The 10324-nt window shown below is 36.2% G+C and overlaps 2 protein-coding genes across 7 annotated transcripts in view; both read left to right on the top strand.

Annotated features, from left to right (window-relative positions):
* Window positions 1-1214, top strand: part of LOC107589420 (ubiquitin-associated protein 2-like) — a 35702-nt gene extending 34488 nt beyond the window's left edge. For all 6 annotated transcript variants that reach the window (XM_016277853.1, XM_016277851.1, XM_016277849.1 and 3 more), the window contains one exon: window positions 448-1214. In XM_016277853.1, coding sequence (XP_016133339.1) covers window positions 448-543 — 96 coding nt within the window. In that variant the 3' untranslated portion in view covers window positions 544-1214. The remainder of the gene's footprint in view (window positions 1-447) is intronic.
* Window positions 1215-6105: 4891 nt separating this feature from the next.
* LOC107589419 (HCLS1-associated protein X-1-like) overlaps window positions 6106-10324 on the top strand; it is a 6347-nt gene continuing 2128 nt past the window's right edge. The window contains exons 1-6 of the mRNA XM_016277847.1: window positions 6106-6262; window positions 6931-7178; window positions 7309-7529; window positions 7612-7675; window positions 8016-8137; window positions 8312-8429. Of these exons, the coding sequence (XP_016133333.1) occupies window positions 6192-6262; window positions 6931-7178; window positions 7309-7529; window positions 7612-7675; window positions 8016-8137; window positions 8312-8429 (844 nt within the window). The 5' untranslated portion in view covers window positions 6106-6191. The remainder of the gene's footprint in view (window positions 6263-6930; window positions 7179-7308; window positions 7530-7611; window positions 7676-8015; window positions 8138-8311; window positions 8430-10324) is intronic.

Raw genomic sequence — 10324 nt, 5'->3', positions numbered from 1 at the left:
TCATGTTTTATTTAGAATACTAAATTTATGATTATGACACATTTTTATAATTGTTATTTCACTTCCAAATTGTCATGTTTAACTTTGAATACTTTATTATAATAATAATAATAATAATTTATTATTATTATAAATTTTTCCTTCCAAATTGTCATGTTTAATTTAGAATACTTATTATTATTATTAGTAGTAGTAGTAGTAGTAGTATTATTATCATTTGTAAGTCACTTTGGATAAAAGCGTCTGCTAAATGACTAAATGTATTATTATTATAGTTCCCTTCCTAATTGTCATGTTTATTTCAGAAAACGTATTATTTATTATTATTATTATTTTTAATAATAATTAATTATTATTTTCCACTTCCAAAGTTTAATATAAATGTACATTAAAAAAATTTTTTTTTTAATATTTAGTTTATTAATATTTCAATATTTCCTCTCTCAGAGTGGCACTGGGCAACGCAGTCAGAATGCCTCCATTCAACAGAAGGCACAGATCAGCAAGTCGGGATACAACAGCTACAACTGGGGAGGCAATTAATACCCTGTCCTGCCCCGTCTGGTGTTCCAAAGGCTGGATTAGTGGAACCTTTCCTTTCTCCCCAGATATCTCCCCCTTTTCTCTGTCCTCCAGGGCGCTCCCTCTCCTCTCTCTGCACGGTCACCCTGCAGTAACAACTCCATTCCACTGGTGGCGCTGTCCTAAGAGCGATAGAACTGTAAGTCGCGCTTGAAGAAAGGGCACGGGGGAGAAGTCTTAATGGGGAGCGTGATCTCGCGAATATATGGATAGTTACTTAGGCCTTCATGATCGGAGTATTGAGTATTTGGAGTATGTATTGTGTTCAAAATACAAAAAAGCCCCCCCAAAAAACTTTTTTTTTCTTTCTGGCATATGTAACATAGATCTGTTTTCTAAAAGGACAAAAGTTTTTAGTTTTTTTTTTTTTTTTTCCCCCTCTTTATTTTTACTGATGGATAAAATGAAAAAGAGAGGTTTGTTAGAGGGAGAGAGGGCAGTTTTTTTTTCTGTTTATTTCCCTCCTTTCTGCTTCTTGCTTGATCAGCACCCGCGATCCAAATGTACATGCATCTCTGTTTCTCCCCCTGCAGTTTTTACCTCATTTTATTTTGGGAAAAGAAGATATCACTCTAAATCGGCTAGTGCAGTTGTGAAGTTTATTTTTTACCAAATATAAATAGATATATGGAGAAAAAAATGTAAAGGTGAGTTCACAGGCTTTGGATCTGTACAGCGTGTGTATGTGCATGTGTGTTTGGGTTTATTTTGTGTGTGAATGAATGCATTGCATCGTCAGGGTGGCCAGTGTATGAATGTTGTACTTATAGAATAGGCTTCAATGTGTATTCCTTTTTAATTTCTTTATTGGAGCCTTATTGTACTCTCCAGATGTGAGAAGTGCACTGGTCACCTTATACTTTAGACTTATTTTCTGCAAACTGATATTTTTTGCTCCTCATTAACCACCCTTCCTATAGCAGGGAGACTGGATTATGTTAACGCATGACTTTTGACCTCTGCGTTTTGATGTTTTTCATTTGGTCATTCGGTTTTCTTCGACCACCCTGTGTGTTTTTCCACCGCCTTTGTCCTCCTCTCATACCTGCAGTCATTCTCCCCCTGAAATGCGCCACCATCTGTCCCCAAATATATTCTTTTAGTAATAGGATTATTAGGAAAGTGCTGATGGACAGAATTGTACTATGGGTATTTTTTTTTTCTAATTTTTTTTTTTTTGTCAGTGACTTTCTTTTTGTACTGTGCGTTTTAAAAGTTTAAATGGATAAACTTGTCTTGTACATATATATATAAAAACACAAGTACTGTAGTCAATGTTTGTTTGATGGTTTCTTTTCTCCCCTCTCGAATCCTTACACAGACTTGTTAGCATTTTTTTTGTTTCATAATGTTTTTTATTTTGTAAAAAATATATATAAATATTAAGTAAATAAACAAGAAAAAGACATTTTCATCATTTTTGGATGTGAATGTCTTTTTTAAGAAAACTATGATTGTGTGCCTTTTAACTGAAGTGTGCTTCTTTGTCTTTTAGTTTTAGGCCTTTTAAATGTTGCTTTACAAACAATAAACAAAAGTAGGGAAAATCTTTTGAACCCAACATGAGATGGCTAGTTGGCAAAGATCTTAAAAGAAAGAAAAAAAAAAAAAAAAAGTATTTTCAGCATGCATCTTGAAATGTCAATTTATTGTTGTACATAAAAAGGATGTCTTGCCAGAGTGATTGTTAAAAGTGTTGATTGGGGAATTGAATTAAATGGCTTGCAACGCATTTAGATGGACATCTGTGAATGGTCATATTGTGAAAAATCATACATATTGTGTTTGCCAAACATTTTTTACACATAGCACTGGTGCTAGAGAGGTTGAAAGTTTTGTAGCACAAGTTAGGGGTAGGCGATATGACAAAAATATATCACCATTTTATTCAGGAATATCACGATTTTATCACGTTTCTTTGTCATTTTGGTTTTACTATTTTGCAAGTTGCCTGAGCAGTACAGACAATCAAGGTAACGCAATATAAAATAAAAAGGAATGACAGACATTTAGGCCAAAGGGGGCAAAGATATTAGATTTTTGTTATTAGAAAATTAGAACAAAATATATACATTACAAAAACACATATGCCAATAAAACTGCTTTATTTTTCAGGTACAGTATTTAACAGTAACATTAAATATTAAAATACACTATATACATCAATTATAATTTTAAGCAACTGTATTAAAGTTCATCAGTCAGGAGCAGTGAGTGATTTTTCTCAGTTTTTTATTTTTTAATATTAAAGGGATAGTTTACCCAAAAATGAAAAATCTGTCATCTGTCGGTCAATTCTGTCATTAGGACAGAATTAGTTTTTTATTGTTGAATATAAAAAAAAATTATTTTGAAGAATGCGGGTAACCAAACAGTTGCTGGTCCACAGTGACTTCCATAGTATTTTTTTCCTACTATCAAAGTCAATGTGGACCAGCAACTGTTTGGTTACCCGCATTCTTCAAAATATCATCTTTTGTGTTCCGCACAAAAAAGAAATTGATATATGTTATTTACTCACATGTTGTCCCAAACCTGTATTTAATTTTTGGGTGAACTATCGCTTTAATGACAAGCGGCAGCATGTTTAGTACTGTCGCTTTAAGACCGGCACGCATCCGTTTCTCTCTCAACTGTTTACTTTCATTTTAGACACAACCAGGGGTGGATCTAGAAAATTATTTTTAAGGGTGGCAACACCAAAGCAAGCCCCCATGCATAGTCCATAGTATTTTTTTCCTACTATCAAAGTCAATGTGGACCAGCAACTGTTTGGTTACTCGCATTCTTCAAAATATCATCTTTTGTGTTCAGCACAAGAAAGAAATTGATATATGTTATTTACTCACATGTTGTCCCAAACCTGTATTTAATTTTTGGGTGAACTATCGCTTTAATGACAAGCGGCAGCATGTTTAGTACTGTCGCTTTAAGACCGGCACGCATCCGTTTCTCTCTCAACTGTTTACTTTCATTTTAGACACAACCAGGGGTGGATCTAGAAAATTATTTTTAAGGGTGGCAACACCAAAGCAAGCCCCCATGCATAGTTTTTGGGGATTTATGGTCTGACATAGTTGTTCACAAATATTATATTACCATTAAGTAATCATCTATACTGTTTAAAATGAAAAATAAATAACATTTCAATATTCATCACGGCAACAAATCAAAACACAACAAACTTCAACAGGTTATGTTTCTGAGCTTGTATCACTGAAGGAGACATGCGGTTCTGTTCAAATTACATAGGTTACTTAGATGGTATAATCGTGTTTAAGAGCAACAAAAACTTTTGAATTTCCTGACATTAGAAAGAAATACAATGTTTTCAAAACTGATCCGTTTTCAGTGCTTTTATATTAATGTTTGATTTTCTGTTATTAACAGAGGTGGGAATGTCTGTAATCACCCAGAACAAACTCTAGCAACCATATACTCTAGCAACACCACAGCAACTGAATAGCAAGAGCCTAGCAACCACACAATAACCTAGCAACACTTCAGCAATATCGTCATATCGTATACCCCTTAAACCAAGTATAATCAATCTCACACACAAACAAGCACAACGAAATCACTTCACACTATTAAGCGGCTGTGTTATGAACATGCAAAACTGTATGGCATTCGCACGCGTGCTACAGTGCTAAATGTATTCATCGCACAGACCAGTTTTTTCATAGCACGTGCGAAATATATGTACAGACCTGCATTGCAATCAAGTAAGCTGTTTTGCTTCATATATATGGAGGACGAAACCTGCAAAAACAATAAATAAATGTGTATAAATACACAAATTCTTGTTTAAATACGTATAGAAATAATTAAACGTGATTAAAGTAGGCAAATAAATTAAATTGGTGGGCAAATGGAAAATGTTTAAGGAAATGCTAAACTCATCCTATTTATTTTCCTTTGATCACTCATTTATTTCTGAATGTAGTTCTGCATTTATTTCTCCTCTGCACAACATGCTAATGAGAGGGTGTCAACCATGGACTTAGTCGGGTCATGTCATAGCTGGGGGCGTGGCTTTCCCGCTGAGAGGAAATGCATGGTGTTAATCCAGTAAGGCCTACGTAAAGCCTACTTTTTCCCTTTAACAGAGCAAGATACATAAAAAAACTGAGCTGTATTGTCTGTTTCCTGACGTCATTTTTTGTAACCCGATTGAGTCTCCAGCTAGAGACAACTGTAATATCAGTATCCCATGGTCATCGTGAGATCGCTTAATCGAGGAACAGACTGTTTTTCCCCATTAGTTATCAGAAGAGAAAATACAGGCGACAAAAATATGTTTATTAAGCAAATAACGGTTCAGTATTGCAATTAAGAGCTATGTAAGCATTAATATTTTACATTGACCACTTAAAATCTTTTATGATTAAAAGATCATAGCGCTCAAGCACGTCACACACGATCCGCCTACTCTTGCATAATTGACACCCTCTCATTAGCATGTTGCGCAGAGGGGGAAAAAAATGCGGAACTACATTTAGAAATAAATAAGTGATCAAAGGAATATAGTTAGGATGAGTTTAGCATTTCCTTAAACATTTTCCATTTGCCCACCGATTTATTTTATTTATTTGCCTACTTTCATCACATGTATAATTATTTATTTATGTATTTAAACAAAAATATGTGTATTTATGCACACATTTATTTATTTATTTTGTGTATTTATTTATTTATTGTTTTTGCAGGTTTCGTCCTCCATACATATATAGGATAAATCTAACATTTTGTTTAAACAAAACTATTTAAAGTGCATAAACTGCCATGGTGGAGAAATTCATTTATTCTCAAGCTAATTTTAATCAAAATTAGTTCTGTGTTTTTTGCAGTTTTTTTTCTCGGGAATTTTAAATGGTATATAGGCTTCGTCCCTGTATGGAGAACGAAACCTGCAAAAACAATAAATAAATAAATACTCAAATAAATAAATGCGTGTATAAATACACAAATTCTTGTTTAAATACATATAGAAATAATTAAACATGTGATTAAAGTAGGCAAATAAATAAAATAAATCGGTGGGCAAATGGAAAATGTTTAAGGAAATGCTAAACATCTTATTTATTTTCCTTTGATCACTCATTTATTTCTGAATGTAGTTCCGCATTTATTTTTCCTCTGCACAACATGCTAATGAGAGGGTGTCAACCATGGACTTAGTCGGGTCATGTCATAGCTGGGGGCGTGGCTTTCCCGCTGACAGTTCAACATGTTTCCATGATTTTGTGAAGTAAACAAATTGTAGTTTTTAAATCCTCTGTAGTTTTAGAGATATTAGCATTAGATTCTCTTTACAGCACCTAATGTGAATCCTTCATCGTAAACTTGATAAAAAATGTCTATATTAAATTCCAACTACCGATAGTCTGGTATTCTGTCTATTTATTTTACAATTCAAATGTAAAATTGTATTTTTATTAGTCGATCATGATGGCCAATTACGGCGGACTTTTATTTTAAAAGGATTTTCCGGAAGTTAGTGGAAAGATCCCGTAGGTTTCCTCTAATGCTCTTCCTGTGCTGGATCTCCGATGCAACTGAATGTTATGGTGCCGTCTGTGAAGGATCACTGGATACTGCGTCCTTAAATGAGCGTTTTTGATCTGTTTCGTGGGTTTTTCGGGGTTCCCGGTGGTCATTATCGTGGTGATGGCCGCAGGTGAGTCTATCTAACAGTTTAAAGTGTAAATTCCCCCTGACAGCAGCAGCTGTTAGACTAAATAACACTTTAATATAACTTATAAGAGTTAATCTTGTCAAGACACGCTATATAGGTTAAAATATGGTGTATAGTGTTATAAACGTCCATGCTTTAAAAAAAAAAAATATTTGTGGAGGTTTTTGTATTGGTGTCAATGAAAGTAAATGCTTGGTGAATGTGTTTTTATAACCATAAACTTTAAGAGTGTAGTTTTAGAAATCTTCGCTTGTCAGTGCAGTTGTGAATGATTTGATAATGCAGTCATTGTTGGTGTAGTATTGTTCCCCAAAGTCATTTAGAAATTGCTACTATGTGTGAAGCCGTATGGAACCCAGTACAAACTCTTTTTCAGTTTTACTTTGACACATCAGGGCATAAATAACAGTGGGCAAAATTTTTTGATTATTATTATTAGTAGTATTATTATAGAATGTGAAAAAAAATTTTTTTCATCATCCCGTTATTAGAAGTGAAAGTTTTGTTAGTATTAGTTCTAAATACAAATGTAGACCTAAGTTGATTTGACGTGTATTTATTTGTCCTTCTTTAGGGTTAATTAATGATTAATTCACTGCAGTGGCATTGTTTCATTCTGAGCAGTCTGCTAATTTGAATGTTTTGATCAGGGACCCTTTCTTCGAAGGGATGATTCATGAAGATGAAGATGAGGATGATGATAATGGATTTCACCACGATGACTTCAATAGGCCCCATCGGGACCCGTTCAATGATGCCTTCAGATTTGGTTTCAGTTTTGGGCCCGGCGGGATGCGCTTCGAGGACCCGCAGCTGTTTGGCCAGATCTTCAGGGACATGGAGGAGATCTTTGCCAGTTTAGACCGCTTTGATGAGCGTCATGGCATTGGACACAGAGGTGCGTTTGTTTGCTCTGTTCCACAATGATTTTTAATTTCATTTGTTCAAAGCATTTCTTCATTCATTCCATGATTCTTATCTGAGTTTAGGTTTTGAAAGCTGATTAGGTGGATTTATGTGCCCAACAGGTGCTCCATCAGAAGAAGCTCCGCCTCCTCAGGAAGGTGCTGAGAAAGGCAGGGGTGGAGCAGGAAGTAGTAACCCGATTAGAGATTTCATGTTGAAGTCTCCTGACAGCTCACCCTACACATCACCCCTCCCTCCCCCCTCTGAGGCACCAAAGGACAGGCATTCCTCTTCTCCACAGGATCCCAGCAGCCACTTTCCTCAGTGGAGACCCTTCTCAAAGGTAAACCTATTTACAGATTCAGTGCTTTTAGAGTCTTTTCATGCTGGGTTGTCACCTGATTGTCTTCATTTTATTTGTTTAGTTCCATGATCTTTGGAAAGATGGCCTGTTAAAACCAAAAGAGGGAGAGAAAAAAGAGGATGGAGGTAATGCATTTAGCCTTTTTTCTATGATTTAAATGCAAGTACAGATTCTCAAGAAAACAACACTTTTTTTCAGTATTCTGAACAGTTCTGCACACACAGTTTTGTCTGGATTTCTGGAAGAAGTTTGGATATCTTAATGAAACATTAGATATCCAGACACTTGAAAATTAACTTAGCCTCCAAATAAAAGAATGATGGATCACTGCAGTATAAAATTTCAGACTTTTGATTTTGTCTGATTTTTCTGCTGACAATTCAGATTGTATATGACTATATGGATTTCTTGACTGATGCTATATATAATTCATCCAGACCTTTTGTCTTCTGGTTCCACCCTCAGATCTGGACTCACAGGTGTCTTCAGGTGGTCTGGATCAGATCTTGACTCCAGCACCTTCACAGCCAAATATAAGGTCAACTTTTAAGTCTGTCAGCGTCACCAAGGTGGTCAGACCAGATGGAGTGAGTGATCCTGTATAATTTTGTACTCAAAAGTTATTCTGATCAAAAATACGGTAATATTGTAGAGCAACGCTCAAAATATACCACACATTTTGTGTTCCGATGCTGTCTAACATGCCTGTGAAACACCTGTTTTTAATTACAATAATACAGATTGTATGTATGTGTGTGTAGACGGTAGAAGAAAGGCGAACAGTCAGAGACGGTGAAGGTAATGAAGAGACTACGGTGACCATCTCCGGTCCAGGTGTCCGAGACGGGCCGCAAGATCAGTCTGGTCTGCTCATGCCAGGTTAGCGGTTTCTAGACCACTTTTTAACAGTGTCCTGTGGCTGTCCCATGTAATGTATGGTCTTAAAGTGCCCCTATTATGGATTTTTTGAAAATTACCTTTCATGCCGTGTGTAACACAGCTCTACGTGAATGAAAACATCCTGCAAAGTTTTAAATCTGAAAGTGCACTGTGTATAAAGTTACTGCCTCTCAAAAGAAAGAGTCGACTCTGAATCATTGAAACGAGTCGTTTTTAAAACGAATCCCAAGCCGTTTCATGTTGACCGAGGTCAACATGAAACATTATCATATTGCCCGCCCACTTGTTGGTCTTTTCCTGTTGATCTGAATGAAAATGCAAATTCATTCTTTGCCACTAGGTGTGCTTTCCGAGCGATAAAAATAGCGCTTTCCCCAGTAACGCTGTACACAAAGCAGCACTGCGCTCACAAACTCTTTTATGAGGCATTACAGGCATGATCCAATCAGACCAATCACTGCAGATTAGCGTCACGCAAAGGAGGGGTTTGGAAAAATGAATCGTTGAGCAAATCTTTTGGGAGTCGTTGAGCAAGTACGGTAAAAATAAATGCATAATATAAGACAATGAAAGAGTTTTTTGACCTTGCATGCAATATTTGTGGAGGTTTTTGTATTGGTGTCAATGAAAGTAAATGCTTGGTGAATGTGTTTTTATAACCATAAACTTTAAGAGTGTAGTTTTAGAAATCTTCGCTTGTCAGTGCAGTTGTGAATGATTTGATAATGCAGTCATTGTTGGTGTAGTATTGTTCCCCAAAGTCATTTAGAAATTGCTACTATGTGTGAAGCCGTATGGAACCCAGTACAAACTCTTTTTCAGTTTTACTTTGACACATCAGGGCATAAATAACAGTGGGCAAAATTTTTTGATTATTATTATTAGTAGTATTATTATAGAATGTGAAAAAAAATTTTTTTCATCATCCCGTTATTAGAAGTGAAAGTTTTGTTAGTATTAGTTCTAAATACAAATGTAGACCTAAGTTGATTTGACGTGTATTTATTTGTCCTTCTTTAGGGTTAATTAATGATTAATTCACTGCAGTGGCATTGTTTCATTCTGAGCAGTCTGCTAATTTGAATGTTTTGATCAGGGACCCTTTCTTCGAAGGGATGATTCATGAAGATGAAGATGAGGATGATGATAATGGATTTCACCACGATGACTTCAATAGGCCCCATCGGGACCCGTTCAATGATGCCTTCAGATTTGGTTTCAGTTTTGGGCCCGGCGGGATGCGCTTCGAGGACCCGCAGCTGTTTGGCCAGATCTTCAGGGACATGGAGGAGATCTTTGCCAGTTTAGACCGCTTTGATGAGCGTCATGGCATTGGACACAGAGGTGCGTTTGTTTGCTCTGTTCCACAATGATTTTTAATTTCATTTGTTCAAAGCATTTCTTCATTCATTCCATGATTCTTATCTGAGTTTAGGTTTTGAAAGCTGATTAGGTGGATTTATGTGCCCAACAGGTGCTCCATCAGAAGAAGCTCCGCCTCCTCAGGAAGGTGCTGAGAAAGGCAGGGGTGGAGCAGGAAGTAGTAACCCGATTAGAGATTTCATGTTGAAGTCTCCTGACAGCTCACCCTACACATCACCCCTCCCTCCCCCCTCTGAGGCACCAAAGGACAGGCATTCCTCTTCTCCACAGGATCCCAGCAGCCACTTTCCTCAGTGGAGACCCTTCTCAAAGGTAAACCTATTTACAGATTCAGTGCTTTTAGAGTCTTTTCATGCTGGGTTGTCACCTGATTGTCTTCATTTTATTTGTTTAGTTCCATGATCTTTGGAAAGATGGCCTGTTAAAACAAAAAGAGGGAGAGAAAAAAGACAATGGAGGTAATGCATTTAGCCTCTTTTCTATGATTTAAA

Source organism: Sinocyclocheilus grahami, unplaced genomic scaffold, assembly GCF_001515645.1.
Source record: "Sinocyclocheilus grahami isolate Dianchi unplaced genomic scaffold, SAMN03320097.WGS_v1.1 scaffold116.1, whole genome shotgun sequence".
Taxonomy (NCBI): Eukaryota; Metazoa; Chordata; class Actinopteri; order Cypriniformes; family Cyprinidae; genus Sinocyclocheilus; species Sinocyclocheilus grahami.
The sequence above is the reverse complement of the archived record's forward strand: the minus strand, read 5'-3'. Positions and strand labels throughout refer to the sequence as shown.